Source organism: Bubalus kerabau, chromosome X, assembly GCF_029407905.1.
Source record: "Bubalus kerabau isolate K-KA32 ecotype Philippines breed swamp buffalo chromosome X, PCC_UOA_SB_1v2, whole genome shotgun sequence".
Lineage (NCBI taxonomy): Eukaryota > Metazoa > Chordata > Mammalia > Artiodactyla > Bovidae > Bubalus > Bubalus kerabau.
The window spans coordinates 122051703-122068078 of record NC_073647.1 but is presented as its reverse complement, the minus strand read 5'-3'; the positions used below and the strand labels follow the sequence as shown (position 1 = coordinate 122068078).

The window sequence follows — 16376 nt, the reverse complement described above, 5'->3', positions numbered from 1 at the left end:
TAAATGCTTGCAGTTCTGTAGCATTGGCCCTCGAATCTTTCAGGTTGTGTTCATAGTTAAGGAACTGTTCATTTCTCTCCTCACAGCATCTTTATCTCTCTCTCAGTTCTAACCTCTTGATAGTCATGTGTAGTCCTCCCTGCTTCAGTGTTCTTGCCTGGAGAATCCCAGGGACGGGGGAGCCTGGTGGGCTGCCGTCTATGGGGTCGCACAGAGTCAGACACGACTGAAGTAACTTAGCAGCAGCAGTCCTCCCTGCTTATCTATTTGAAAGATGCTCTCAAGTAAATTTTGCATATGCTATTTTGCTGGTTATTCTAAGCATCCTAAATATCCCTCTAAGTGTGCTGAAAATTCATCTTGCTGTTGTGCTGTCAGTAACAGGCAACAGAAAATTAATTTTGTGTTAATTTCCTCATAAGAGTTCTTCCAGAAACATCCTATTTTTTTTTCCAATTGATATGTGTGTTTAGCTTTATAAAGAAGGATTCTGTGATACATTGTTCAATAACCTGATTTTTTAACTTGACATACAGTATGTATGTTTCCATCTTGTTGTTGTTTAGTCACTAAGTCGTGTCCAACTCTTTGTGACCCTGTGGACTATAGCCCACCAGGCTCCTCTGTCTGTGGGATTTCCCAGGCAAGAATACTGGAGTGGGTTGCCAGTTCATTCTGCATATTTCTACCTTAATATTATATAATATGTTATATTGATGTATCCATTTCCTGTGATCTGACATTGCTTCCAATTTTCAGCTATTAAGCAGTGCCCTGGCAAATCTCACAAGTTTCTTACTAGTCCTTAGGACACAGTTCATACTTGAAATTGGAGGCTCAAGTTCATGCACTCCTTGCCAGATCACCTCCAGTGATAAAAGTCTTGGAGTTAATGTCCTTCATATTGCATTAGAAACAGTTAACCTGCCAAAGATGTAAGTTCTCATTGTCTCTATTTCATAACTATTATATTCCCTCTGGCAGTGCATTTTTTAAAATGAGTATTTTTTTTTCATTAAAAATGTGATTTTTTTTCATGACTAGCTGAATTTATAACTAAATAACAATGCAACAAAATTGTTTTTCTTCATCTCATAATCTTCTCAAGTGATGGAAGAAGCATAGCTAGAAACCGTCTTCACAAAGATAATTCTAGGGATAAGACTGGCTTATCACTTCCTTAGCCGTTAATCACAGTGTTTTATGGTTATTTGTTGAAGATGATAAAATGGTTAAAGGATTATCTGTGACATGTCATTCTTCTTAGAGGTTTGAGACGTCAATTACCCACCTGAGATTAGGAAATGTAATTCAATCATTTTAAAAGTAATTTACAATAATTCTAAGTTCTAATGCATTTTTCTGCAGAAAATGATACACAGTTATCTCGATTTGTCTGGGCTACAAAAAAAGCACCATAGATTGGATGGCTTAAACAAGAAATATTTATTTCTCCCATTTTTCGAGACTGGGAAGTCCGAGAGGAAGGTGCTGGCATATTTGGTGTTCGGTGAACGCCCACTTCCAGGCTTTTAGATATTATCTTCTTCCTGTCTCCGTACATGGCGGAAGGGAGGCGGGAGCTCTCATCATTCACGAGGCCTCTGGTCTCTTGAGCTAATCACCTTCCGAAGGCCCCACCTCCAAACATCATCACACAGGGGCTTAGGTGTCAACGTATTGATTTTGAAGGGGCACATGCTGTCTATAGACACAGTGCAGTTGTCATCACTGATTCAGCTTTGCGAACTTCCGTTTATCATGCTCATTTCCCGACGCGTTTCCTTTCACTTCTTTTAATGAAATGTTCATACATACAGGAATGTTGAAAAGAAATACAGTAAACCCTCATGGACTTGCCAACCGGGTTCTGCTATTAACATTTTACCATATTTAGTTCATCTCTATAGTTAATACTTTCTTTGAAAATTCTTTGAAAATAGGTTACAAATAATACACTTACCAACTGGATGCTTTTTTATGCACCTTCTAAGAACAACAACATTTCAAAGAATATTCTTACTAATAACCACAATATTATTTTCATACTTAAAAGGATTAGTAATTTCATATTATCTAGTATCTGGTCCATATGCACGTGTCCTCAGTGTCCTTAGAATGTTTTTTTTTAATAATTTTTGTTTTAAAGGATCTAATCTAAATAATCAAGGTTTTTGTATTGTATTTAGTTATTTGGTTATATGGCTCTTTGGACTCTTAATCTGTAAGAGTTCATCCATTTTCTTCTTCTTTTTTTTTTTGTCATTGACTTGGAAATGTGTTGGTTAATCCAGAATGTGAAGTACTCCCATTTTATATTTGTAAAACATACGATTTTTTTAAATGTGCGTACGTGTTTTGATTTATTTATTTATTTGGCTCTACCGGTCTTAGTTGTGGCCTGTGGGATCTACTTCCCCGACGGAGGATCGAACCTAGGCCCCCTGCATTGGGAGCACAGAGTCTTAGCCACTGGACAACCAGGGATGTCCCAAAACATACTATTTTTAAAGCTGCATTTCAAGTACCTCATAATGAAATTCATTCAGATATACCCTTTCCTTTGCCTACAATTCCAACCCTGATGAATTTTAAGTGTGTGTTACTCAAAACAGATGCTTTTAAAGAAACTTAGGTCTTTGCGGGATGTTGTGGGATTTTTTCCTTATTGCATTTTGTGTGGTACTGAGCAGAGGGAATGACCTGTCCTGAGTTATCTAGCAATAGAATGACATCCAAACCATCTGGTCCTCTTTTTAAATATTTAGCTTAGTTTGGCAAGGCTACTGGCCAGAGAGGGAAAATTCCATATCTGAAATGCTGAAGGAGAGAGATCTGTTTATAAGTGAAGGTTTTGAAGAAGAAAATAAACATGAGTTCGTCCCTCCTGATTTGACTAGTGTTCCCTGGGTCCATTTAACTAAAAGAATGAGACTCAAAAGAGAATGAGACTCATCTCTAGATCAAATAGACTCCTGATTAGTGTTATTCTTTTTTGTCACTTGATTAAAATGTGTACATAGTGGGTAAGGGATTCAATAGCAGAGGATATGAACTAGCTTAACACAATCATCCAAAAATGGTACATATTCGGACTTCCCTGGTGGTCCAGTGGTTAAGAGTCATTGCCCCTCCAATGCAGGGGGCGTGAGTTTGAACCCTGGTCTGGGAACTGAGATCTCACATGCTGTGTGGCACAGCCAAAAAATAAATAAATAATACAAAAATGGTACCTACTTAAGTAAATTAATCACAGCCCAGATGCTGGTCCTCCAAGGGTTCAGAAATGTGATTTGGTTAGCATACAGACAGCAGATCAGACATAGGTTCAAACTAAACTAGACACAGAGGGTTCCTTTGGGAGGACCAGAACATCCATTTCTTGAAGGGAGAGCTCTAGGGGAAGCCAATTGCAACCAGAAGTCTCCAGAAGAAAGTTAAACTCAAGCAAGAGTGAAATAGTTGTCTGCTTTGAGGTATTGATGACATGAAAATTTGCCAGACTGAGTCCTCATCACCCAACATGGAGCATGTACTATTGGGAACAAATTGTTAACTTTCACTTGGGGGCCCAAATACTTCTGCTCGGGTCTGAGTCTGGCTGGGCACTGTCAGCATGTAGCTCTCTGGATCTCCTCTGTCTTGTTCCATGCTCATTGTCTCATCTTCTCCATCCTGTGTTTTTCCAAAAGGACTGGATGCCCAGCATTTTGATTCCATGTTACTAAATGATACAGTCCTGTCCTGCCTTCTGGAGGAAACATCTTGATTTTCATGATAAAATTTTGGCTATTTCTGATCTCCTTGGTCATTCATTTATAAATCATTTCTATTAGTCCAGGTATAGATGGGTAAAAATCCATTCAGGGCTAATTTCGTTAAACTCTTACTGACTAATTTCATTTTTCTTATATCCATGTTTGATTTCCCATCTTCTCTGTCACCATCCTGCGATAGCCCCATGGTGTTACTCCACCCCTCCCTCTTTTCTCCTCAGTAGACTCTTGGACTTTTAGAAGGCAGACTTGCATATACTTAAGCCCAAGGCAAGAATAACCAGAAGCCTCAGGTCAAGCATTTTTATAGCTTCCAACCTTCTGAATAAATTCTAAATACAATTCTATTGAAGAGTCACATAGGGCATTCTAAATCTGACATTGCAAATACACAGTATGTGTTAAGTGAACCTGGCTGTGATGATAACATATTCATTATCTGAGTTACCAAGTGCTTTTCCTATTTTTACCTGAAAATAGATGAGACACAGAAGGGGCAGAAACAACAGCTGTGCTATTTATCTGAGAGAGACTGCAATCTGATGGAAAAACCAAACCTTCCTATGTCTATGGGTCTATTTCTGCTGTGTAAATAAACTCGGTTACCAAAGGGAAAGGGTAGGTAGACATTGATTAGGAGGATGGGATTAACATACACACTACTATATATAAAATGGATAACTTAACAAGGACCTAGTGTATAGCGCAGGGAATTCTACTCAATATTTTGTAATAACCTATATGGTAAAATAATCTGAAACACACACACACACACACACACACACACACACACACACACAATCACTGTGCTGTACCCCTGAATCTAACATGATATTGTAAATCAGCTATGTCCTCAGTTTCTTAGTCGTGTTGGAGTCTTTGTGACCCCATGGATTGTAGCCCACCAGGTTCCTCTGTCCATGAGATTTCCCAGGCAAGAATACTGGAATGGGTTGCTATTTACTTGTCCAGGGGATCTTCCCAACCCAGGGATCTAACCCACACCTCTTGTGTCTGCTGCATTGACAGGCAAAGTCTTTGCCACTAGTGCCACCGTGTTTTTTTAAAAAAGCCTAAACCTTTCTGATGAGCCCCATTTACTCTTAACCTTGTTATTTCCTTTTCATGTCAATCTTGGCATCCTCTGAGCCTTACAGCCTTTAGGACTTTGGAAATGGGTTAAAGGCCTGCAGTATATTTAAAGAGTCTACTACACTCACTGAGATCTGGTCAGTTTCCCCCAGGTGGAATCGCTCTTGTTCTGTGGGAGCAGTTCAGTTCTAGGTCATTTCAGCAAGGTTCTGGTTTCATTATACTATGCAGAGAACAAACACATGGGGACTTTGGAAAGTTAAAGAGGCCCTGGACTAGAGCCTGTCCTTTCGGATCTGAGAATTTGAGGTCAATCTGTACTTATGGTAACTGGGAGACCCCAAAGCAGTCTAGGAGTAAGTATCTAGTTGCACTTGGAAATCTGGCTAGAATCAACCAAACCAAGTGTCACATGCATGTAGATTGTAGTTCAGAGACCTAGAGGGAGGCTGAGGAACATTGTCATGGGATGATACCAAATCCCAAAACCCAGTGGGGCATGCTAAGAGCTATCATTCTTAAGAGGATGCACAGAGAGAACTGAGGTACCAAGCCAATGAAAGAATGTGCTCAAGAATTAATATGAAGGAGAGGGCCTGGTGAGCTTATGTTGACAAAATGGGAGTCTTAAAACAGCTATCTTGCAGTACGTAACATAGATCTGGTATAATTCACAACCATGTACGTCATAAGATATAAACCTACATTGAGAATAAAACGTCACCCAGTAGTTGAAGTTCCTGTGTTCTCCAATTGCATCTCTGAATTTCCCATGAATTTCCTTGTATTTATACTACGAATGTATGTGGCCTTAAACTAGATGTAATGTCTTTGAAAATTATTTCCTTCATGTATAAGCTGTTCATATTATTCTGCATGAATTCTGCAAGTGTTTTCATTCAACATTATGTTTGTGAGAGAAATTTAGGCTGATACATGCAGCACTGGTTCGTATTTGTTTTGTTAGTAGTATTTTCTTATGTTGTGGTTCTAGTTTCGGGGAGGGAGGGCAGGATGGAGCCTCTTAAGGGACCTGTCCTGTTGTGGACAGTCCAGGCTGCCCTAGTGACCCAGTTCTCCCATGGGTCAGCTGTAAGGGTGGTGACAGGATCTGGCTGGTAGGGGATGCTCGTTATAATGGAAGAAACTGAATTGACATAGAGAACTTGGAATCAACGAAATATAAGTAACTCTTTGATGCTGTATTAAGTACAATAGATATCTCATCAGTGCCTGTTTACAGATTGAAAAGTGGTGTTTGAGTTAGGTACATCACTGTTTCGAATACTAGACACATTTACAAATGCTTTGGGGAAAATCACCTAATTAATTTTTCTTTCCTTTGTTCCCTCCACCTTTGCAGTATTTTCTGGATTCCATCCCAGCAGATCTGTTTTCTGCTCTGTAGCTTCCTGGAGTAACGCTGAGCATCATTAGGGGAACTCAGCTGCCATTGGACTGTATATCAAAGTGAAGGCTTTGGAGATCTTTTCAGTTAAAACAATAATGACTTTCTTGAAATGTAATCCCAGTGGAGCTTGTTTTCTGTGTTGCCTGGAAGAATCCTTACCTACCATCATCAGATCTTCAGAGACCTCATAAAAGCTTCTGTTCATCAAGCAACTGAGTGACTCTTGAGTTATTCACGGGGACCTTAAGAACTGCGGGTATCAATTTACCTGGAAAATTCAACCACTGCCACTCAGGGCTACTGCTGAAATACCATGTCTAAGAACTCTGAGTTCATCAACCTGTCATTTTTATTAGATCATGAGAAGGAGATGATCCTGGGAGTCCTAAAGAGAGATGAATATTTGAAAAAAGTAGAGGACAAGAGAATAAGGTAATATTATTTAACTTGTCTGCCTTCCTTGACTGTTTTCTGTTTGTTGGAAACAATTTAGATCAGAACTGGGGCAACTCCAACCACACTGGAGACCATTGTAGGTCAGTCTCTTCCTGGATTCCAAACAATAGCATAGATATTAGAAAACATCTTTGGCACTTTATCATTTAGCCAGAAAGAAGGTTGGAATTGAGTGGTAAATATGGTGTTGATGAGGATGTTCGTTTGCCAGTGACATCATAAGTTGTAGTTAAGTGGAAGGACTGCCCAGGTTTGAGTACCAGCCCTAGGATGTACTAGTTGTGTGACCTTGAATCAGTGATTCGACTTCTCTATACCTTGGTTTCCTCAGCAAAACAGCAGGGGTAAGTATAGCACTCATCTTATAGGGTTGTTGCAAAGATTAAGGAAGATAATGTGTAGTGCCTGGTAATTCAGTGCACAGTAATTTTTATCTATTATTTATTTGTATAATATCTTTCTGTGGTCAATCTTAGTGGAAATTTTTATCGACCAGAGCTGTGAGAGGAAGGGTGTCTGGAAACTGAGAAGTTCCCATTGTATCCCAGAAATCATTTGAATTTTTTGAAATAAGTTTCTGTGTGAAGAAAGTTGAGTAATGTGGGCAGAATTGAGTTTCACACAGGTTGTAGGCAGGGTTGATATTTAGCTGAATCCCTAGGTGTGGCCTCATCTGTGTTTCAGCCAGCATCCATTCTGATTGGTTACATCATCAGTTCCCAATGATCAAAGCATCATTCTGATTGGTTACTATGTTCGTTATGATTGGTTGCTGCCTGACCTGTCCTGCTTGTTAAATGTATTTGGTTATTATGTCTCATGGAGAAGGCAATGGCATCCCACTCCAGTACTCTTGCCTGGAGAATCCCATGGACGGAGGAGCCTGGTAGGCTGCAGTCCATGGGGTCCCTAGGAGTCGGACACGACTGAGCGACTTCACTTTGACTTTTCACTTTCATGCATTGGAGGAGGAAATGGCAACCCACTCCAGTGTTTTTGCCTGGAGAATCCCATGGACAGAGGAGCCTGGTGGGCTGCCGTCTATGGGGTCGCACAGAGTCGGACATGACTGAAGCGACTTAGCAGCAGCAGCAGCATTATGTCTCACCCCTGAGTAGAGGGACAGAAATAAGCAGAGTTCCTTCTTTAGTCCCTGTCTACTGTGTAACATGTAGTTTTGTGTATCGAGTATCTCCGAAAACTGCAATCAGAAGCTTATGTTTGTTTTACTTGAGAAAACACATCATAAGATTACCCTTACATGTTGCAAAAATAATCAATGTGCCTAAAGGAACTAGGATGCTTAGAATTGGAACGACATTGAAATATTCTTGATTGATGCTTATTTCATAATGAAGAGCTCAAGAGTTTTTATTTTCATTATTCTAAGGCATTCAGCTAATCTTAAAGGCTTTGATGAAATATGCTGTACTTTTTCTATGCCTAGAATTCAGGTGGCAGTGAAATCCAGTTAATAATGATTTTAAAGAATTCCAAAGTGATATTTTTGGCATTGATAGTCCAGTCTTGAAAAGTGACTAAATTTTCTAATGGCATTGAAAACGTTCTATTGTTTATGGGAGACAGGGTACTAAGGAGTTATTGATAACACTCTCTGGGGAATTAAAAACCACTCTGTTCAGGAAAAAGCAATTTAATAATCAGATCCCAGGAAAGACTGAAGTACAGCGAACAGGACTTTGTTCAGAATATTTGTTCCTGTCATTCTCAGTAACTTTTAGTAATGATCTAGTATACTCCCTCTTTTTCTCTACCTTCCCTTGCCTTCTTTCCTTATTCTCTGTAATGGAAATTTGGCCAAATCATGTAATATACAATAGAGCTATCAAGAATAAACATTGATTCCCTGGCTCTTTAAACATTGGGAGGACAGCAGAAGAAAGACTTTTACAGACCTAAGAGATGTTATTATAGAAAAAAGATTTTTTTGAAAGAGGCAGTGTCATTCCCTTCCTTAATAACAACACTGTCTAATATTTAGTGCAGGTTTTTGCTGCACTGACTGTGTTAGATGCTCTGTCTCATTTTATTGTGAGCTATCAAGATAGGAGCCCAGACGAAATGACTCAGGCTCTGTCCCTCTTCACAGCTTCCTGTATTGAGAAGCCATGCCAAAGTGGGTAATGTGGTGTTTAGAGTACATTGCTGTCAAATCACCCATCTCTGTTTGCAAATTCAAATCTTAGTTACACCATGAAGTCTTATCATCACTTTAGACAAACTGCCTGTATAGATCTAGGTTCCTTAATGGACAGAACAGAAACAATAACAGTAGCTACCTCATGAGCTTGTTGTAAGGATTAAATAAGGTAATATTACCAAGAGCCTAGAACAAGACTGACTTACAGTAAGCACTTAATAATGGCTGGCTAAAATCATTTGGGCTTATTGCTGGTTTGTGTTGCCCTTGATCTTATGAGTTGTCAACACCATTACTCCAATCCTTTTCAACCCCTTTGCTGGATTTGCGCTCTCATCTCCCAGTTTCCACGTGCTTTACTTCTAAAGACTGGCACCTTCCACCTTCTTTGGAGGACTACCTTTGGGTGGCTGGAGTAGCCCATAGGTGTAAAGAACCACATGTACCAGATAAACTTGCGTTTTTGTCCCCACTGGGTTGCCCCAAGCCAATGGCTCATGGGTATAGAAACCTCGTGCCTCCAGACTCTGCAATACAACTACTTTTTTCCCCAAATTTTTATTGGATGATTATTGCTTTACAGTGCTGTGTTAACTTCTATTGTACATCAATGTGAATCAGCTGTATGTATACATATATCCCCCCACCTTGAGCCTTCCTTCCACTGCACCCCCCCACCCCCACCACCTCACTCATCGAGGTCATCACAGAGTACTGAGCTAAGCTCCCTGTGCTATACAACAGGTTCCCACTAACATTCTATTTTACACATGCTAGTGTATGTCAATCCCCGTTTTCACAAGTCCATTCTCTAGGTCTGTGTCTCTATTCCTGCCCTGCAGATAGGTTGCAATGCAACTTCTGCTTCAGAGCTCCCCATGGGATCATGCTGAGACTGGCCTGTCACTATAAGTCACACCCTTCCTAGCCTCCCTTCTCTTCCCTTTCCTCCTTCCCCTACTCCCTTCTGCCCTTCTCCCTCACAGGTTCCTCCTGAGAGCAGTTCATAAGTCACATGCATGGGTATCTATATCTCCAAGTTAGTTCCTCAAAAACCCAACCAGGAGATTGGTCAGACCAGGCAGTGAACTTAGTTGATTTTCTTCTATATCCTCCAAAATCATCAACACAAAGAATTTATGGTGTGGCAGATTTTATTGTAACAGTAAACATTGATGCTAGCTTTTACAACCATTGTTTTCGCTAGGCTACAGCGGTGCATGTTGGTACTTTGTGGGAGTCTGGAGGAGTAAGTAAGTTATGATGAATAAGATAGAAAGTGAAAGAATGGTTTCACAGAAGAGCTAACGTAAGGCTTCTGTTTGGGAGGTTAGACGGTTTGACAGAGTCCTTCCACCTCTAGGAGATTTTCTTTTGTAATTTTATTTATTTATTTATTTGGGGGAGTTCTGGGTCTTCATTGCTGCGCGGGCTTTTTCTAATTGTGGTGAGCAGGGGCTACTCTTCCTTGCGGTGCATGAGCTTCTCATTACAGTGACTTCTCTCATTGCTGAGCACAGGTTCTACGATGCACAGGCTTCAGTCGTTGCGGTGCATGGGCTCAATAGTTGTGGCTCCTGGGCCCAAGAGCACAGGCTCAGTAGTTGTGGTACATGGGCTTAGTTGCCCATTGAAGCCCCCTTCTATAATATCTTATAGCAACTGAACATTAGCTTTTAGATCTGTGACAACTTAACCTTAGATTAAATCATTTGTCCAGCTGGTAAAGATCAGAGCCCATGTTCTCTTATTGCATAATTGCTTTCTTTCCCCCTATGCTTTGATGCTTTTGCGGAACTGCACCTATTCCGACCCTGTTGAAAGCCCATCCGCAGCTTTACTAATAGTTGTCAAAGAAATGGAACAGAACAGAAAACAGTTCTATAGTCTGGTATTTACTGACAGCTCTGACCTACAAGCTATATAATATATTATACAACTTTTATTGAAGTGTTGCTCTTATACAATAAAAACTAACAGGAGTTTCTTATGTGGTTCTACCCTTTATGCTGGTTGAAAACCAAAGTGTAAGCACATAATGACGTGTTCCACATAGGGAGCTCAGCTGAGATGGGCCACCAGGCAAACAGGAATTAGTGTCATCAAAAGACCACAGTGCCCAGCCTGGGAACCCTATGGCTTTGTCTTTAAGTGTTTGATTCCATCATTTTCCAGCACAATGGTGGAAGAAAGAGAAGGACGGAGAGACAAAAGGGGAGAGTGCATTTAAATTAGCTGTTTGGAATCCTTCAGATAAGCTAAATATTTGGTTCAAATGGATTTGAAGCAATTTCAAGAATTACCCATTCACACGGGAAGTAAGGGCAACCAGTAAGTGCCAAACAACAGTATCTTCTTAATACTGTACAAATGTTTGATCTGTTGGGCTGTTTGTTTTTTCAAATCTTATCACTGCCACTAAGAATGAAATTGGTTTGACCTTCTCAAGAGCCTAAAGACACACTGTTCCCATTAAACACCAGGAGAACTATTGGAGTGGACTTCTAGTTTGGTAAACATCTTGTTTTATTCCTAGTATTAAATAGAATTGCCACAAAGCTTCTTAATAGATTAACAGAAACTCTCAGCATGAATATCCTTGTTCTCTAATAGAACCCAAACTCTTAGTGAGTCACAGAGACCTGGGGGAAAAAATCTGACTCTGCCTTAAACGAATTTAAAACCTTAGGGGTTTTCTCACTAAATACCTTATTAATTCCCACATATACATACACATAGGGAAACTAAGTTAATGTTGATTCTATACCATTTTCCTTCAAGTGATTCATATTGTAAGTCTCATCATAGGCACAGGGCCACAAATACCTGATATTTGATGACATTCCAAACCATAGATTGTGTAAGTAATTATACTTAAACACTTGTCAGACTGGATATTGTTTTTGTTTGAAATAATACAGTCACCATAGTCATGAGTAAAATTGTTACCTATGTAGATATTATGTATTCATATATGTGTATATAAATATATATGTGTGTATATGTCTTAATACACACACAGTTGACCCTTAAATAGTGCAGGGGTTAGGGGTTCTCAACCTCCCTATTAAAAACTAGAGATATCACTTTGCTGACTAGAGTCTCTATTTTCAAAGCTATGGATTTTCCAGTAGTCATGTATGGATGTGAGAGCTGGACCATAAAGAAGGCTGAGTGCCGTAGAGTTGATGTTTTCAAACTGTGGTGCTGGAGAAGACTCTTGAGAGTTCCTTGGACAGCAAGGATGTCAATCCTAAAGGAATCAGTTCTGAATATTCATTGGAAGGACTCCAATACTTTGGCCACCTGATGTAAAGAACTGGCTCATTGGAAAAGATGCTGATGCTGGGAAAGATTAAAGGCAGGAGGAAAAGGGGACTGCAGAGGATGCGATGGTTGGATGGCATCATTGAGTGAATGATTTTGAGCAAGCTCTGGGAGATAGTGGAGGACACGGAAGCCTTGCGTGCTGCAGTCCATGGGGTCACAAAGACCTGGACATGACTTAGCGACTGAATAACAACAACCACCCTCCGTATAGCTAAAAATTGGAGTATAACTTACAGTTGGCCCTCTGTGTCCACAGTTCTACATCTGAGGATTCAATGAACCATAGATTATGTAATGCTGTAGTATTTACTATTGAAAAAATTTGCGTATAAGTGGACCTGTGTAGTTCAAACCTGTATTGTTCAAGAATCACTTGTGTACATCTCTTTGATTATTCTCTGAATTCCTCTTTCATTATCCTTGCCTTTTCTTGCATACCGTCTCTACCTAGATTTGGTGTAGAGGACATGACCCTAGGCAGCAGAGATTCATTTGCACTCATGTCTAGGAAGGTGCCATTCCCTTTTAGCCTATGTAATCTACAACACGGCTGGATGTCTATAGGGTAGGATGTCAGGACTGGGAGAATGAATTCATCTTCCACAGTTAGGTCAGTTCATAAGGAAAGATTTAATTAAGCAAATACTAACTGTATTCCTGGGGAAATGTGCATTTTTCCCCCTAGGTAAATACACATGAAAGCTTTACTAACAAAAATGTTACCTCTGACATTTTAGTTTTCAGTAATAAGACCATTTTATATGAAGTTAATATTAAGGTTCCTATAGTAATAGGAGTTCGGAGAAGGCAATGGCACCCCACTCCAGTACTTTTGCCTGGAAAATCCCATGGATGGAGGAGCCTGGTGGGCTGCAGTCCATGGGGTTGCTAGAGTCGGATACGACTGAGCGACTTCACTTTCACTTTTCACTTTCATGCATTGGAGAAGGAAATGGCAACCCACTCCAGTGTTCTTGCCTGGAGAATCCCAGGGACGGGGAAGCCTAGTGGGCTGCCGTCTATGGGGTCGCAGAGAGTCGGACACGACTGAAGCGACTTAGCAGCAGCAGCAGCAGCAGCAGTAATAGGAGTTAGGGTTTAATTGATTTAACTCTGTAATAAGAATAGGTTAACATGTATTTAATAAATTTTCTAATCATTATTTCTTTGCAGAGTAATTAAGCATATGTGGTAAACATTTCATACAAATGTCTAAAATTGATACAGCTGTTACATGGCAAAGGACTGTTTTAGGTTTCTAAACTTAATGCACTAAGATCTATAAAGAGCATCAATAACTACAGTAGTTTTGTATTATTAATTCTTAATTCACAAAGGAATATTTAGCATTTTCTGATACACTTTATTATGGAAATAATGTTTATGACAGAAAATTAGAAAAAACATACAATATGAACTTTAAAAACCCACATGGGACCCTCTTCACAGAGATAATTTCCACTTTTGCATTTCTTTTCTGTTACTTTTATGTGTGTACATGTAATGTTCATATAATTGGGAACATATTATATATGTAATTTTGTATCCTCTAACATTATTGTTGTTGTTCAGTCACTCAGTCATGTCTGACTCTGTGCGACCCAAGGGAATGCAATATGCCAGGTTTCACTGTCCTGCACTATCTCCCAGAGTTTGCTCAAACTCCTAAAATTGAGTCAGTGATGCCATCCAACCATCTCATTCTCTGTCATACCCTTATCCTCCTGCTGTCAATCTTTCCAAGGATCAGGGTCTTTTCCATTGAGTTGGCTCTTCACATCAGGTGGCCAAAGTACTGGAACTTCAGCATCAGTCCTTGCAATGAATATTCAGGGTTGATTTCCTTTAGATTGACTGGCTTGATATCCTTGCTATGCAAGGAACTCGCAGGAGTCTTCTCCAGCACCACAGTTAGAAAGCGTCAGTTCTTTAGTGTTCAGCCTCCTTTATATATCTGTACATGATTACTGGAAAAACCATAGCATTGACTCTACAAACCTTTTTCAGCAAAGTGATGTCTCTGATTTTTAATATGTTGTCTAGGTTTGTCATAGCTTTTCTTCCAAGGAGCAAGTGTCTTTTAATTTCATGACTGCAGTCACCATCTGCAATGATCTTGGAGCCCAAGAAAATAAAGTCTGTCACTATTTCCATTTTTCCTCCATCTATTTGCCATGAAGTGATTGCATCAGATGCCATGATCTTAGTTTTTTGAATGTGGAGGTTTTATTTTATCTTTTTATTGAAGGATAATTGCTTTACAGAATTTTGTAGTTTTCTGTCAAACCTCAACATGAATCAGCCATAGGTATACATATATCCCCTCCCTTTTGAACCTCCCATCTCCCTCCCCATCCCACCCCTCTAGGTTGATAAAGAGCCCCTGTTTGAGTTTCCTGAGCCATACAGCAAATTCCCATTGGTTATTTATTTTACATATGGTAATTAAGTGTCCACAGTACACTTTCCATACATCGCACCCTGTCCTTCCCTCTCCCCATGTCCATAACTCTATTCTCTATGTCTGTTTGCCTATTGCTGCCCTGTAAATAAATTATTCAGTGCAATTTTTCTAGATTCTGTATATGTGCGTTAGAATACGATATTTATCTTTCTCTTTCTGATTCACTTCACTCTTTATAATAGGTTCTAGGTTTATCCGCTTTATCAGAACTGACACAAATGCATTCCCTTGTATGGCTGAGTAATAGTCCATTGTGTTTATGTACCACAACTTCTTTACCCATTCATCTGTTGATGGACATCTGGGTTCCTTCCGTGTTCTAGCTATTGTAAATAGTGCTGCAATAAGCAATGGGATACACGTGTCTTTTTCAACCCTGGTTTCCTCAGGGTATATGTCTAGGAGTCAGATTGCTGGGTCATATGGTGATTTTATTCCTAGTTTTTTAAGGAATCTCTATACTGTCTTCCATAGTGGCTGTATCAATTTACATTCCCACCAACAGTGCAAGAGTGTTCCCTTTTCTCCACACCCTCTCCAGCATTTATTGTTTGTAGACATTTTGATGATGGCCATTCTGACTGGTGTGAGGTGATACCTCATTGTAGTATTGATTTGCATTTCTCTAATAATGAGTGATGTTGAGGATCTTTTCATGTGTTTGTTAGCCATCTGTATGTCTTCTTTGGAGAAATTTCTGTTTAGGTCTTTTTCCCACTTTTTGATTGGGTTGTTTGTTTTTCTGGTATTGAGTTGAATGAGCTGCTTATGTATTTTGGAAATTAATCCTTTGTCGGTTGTTTAATTTGCTATTATTTTCTCCCATTCTGAGGGTTGTCTTTTCACTTTGCTTATAGTTTCCTTTGCTGTGCAAAAGCTTTTAAGTTTAATGAGGTCCCACTTGTTTATTTTTATTTTTATTTCCATTACTCTAGGAGGTGGGTCATAGAGGATCTTCCTTTGATTTATGTCATCGAGTGTTCTGCCTATGTGTTCCTCTAAGAGTTTTATAGTTTCTGGTCTTACATTTAGATCTTTGATCCATTTTGAGTTTATCTTTGTGTATGGTGTTAGGAAGTGTTCTAATTTCATTCTTTTGCATGTAGCTGACCAGTTTTCCCAGCACCATTTATTGAAGAGGCTGTCTTTGCCCCATTGTATATTCTTGCTTCCTTTGTACAAAATAACATACCCATAGGTGCATGGGTTTATTTATGGGCTTTCTATCTTGTTCCATTGGTCTATATTTCTGTTTTTGTGCCAGTACCATACTGTCTTGATGACTGTAGCTTTGTATATAATCTGAAGTCAGGAAGGTTGATTCCTCCAGCTCCATTCTTCTTTCTTAATACTGCTTTGGCTATTCAGGGTCTTTTGTGTTTCCATATGAATTGTGAAATTTTTTGTTCTAGTTCTGTGAAAAATGCCATTGGTCATTTGCTACAGGGATCAAATTGAATCTGTAGATTGCAATTTGGTAGTATAGTCATTTTCACAATATTAATTCTTCCTACCCAGGAACATGGAATATCTCTCCATTTGTTTATGTCATCTTTGATTTATTTCATCAGTGTCTTATAATTTTCTGTGTACAGTTCTATTGTCTCCTTAGGTAAGTTTATTCCTAGATATTTAATTCTTTTTGTTGCAATGGTATATGGGATTGATTACTTAATTTCTCTTTCT

At 39.4% G+C, this 16376-nt stretch overlaps 1 protein-coding gene across 20 annotated transcripts in view; it reads left to right on the top strand.

Annotated features, from left to right (window-relative positions):
• SYTL5 (synaptotagmin like 5) overlaps positions 1–16376 on the top strand; it is a 291111-nt gene that overhangs the window by 142068 nt on the left and 132667 nt on the right. For all 20 annotated transcript variants that reach the window (XR_008708618.1, XR_008708619.1, XM_055565062.1 and 17 more), the window contains one exon: positions 6232–6711. Coding sequence is in view for 18 of the 20 variants with exons in the window: in XM_055565062.1 (XP_055421037.1) it covers positions 6593–6711 (119 nt within the window). In the remaining 2 variants the exon portion in view is untranslated. The remainder of the gene's footprint in view (positions 1–6231; positions 6712–16376) is intronic.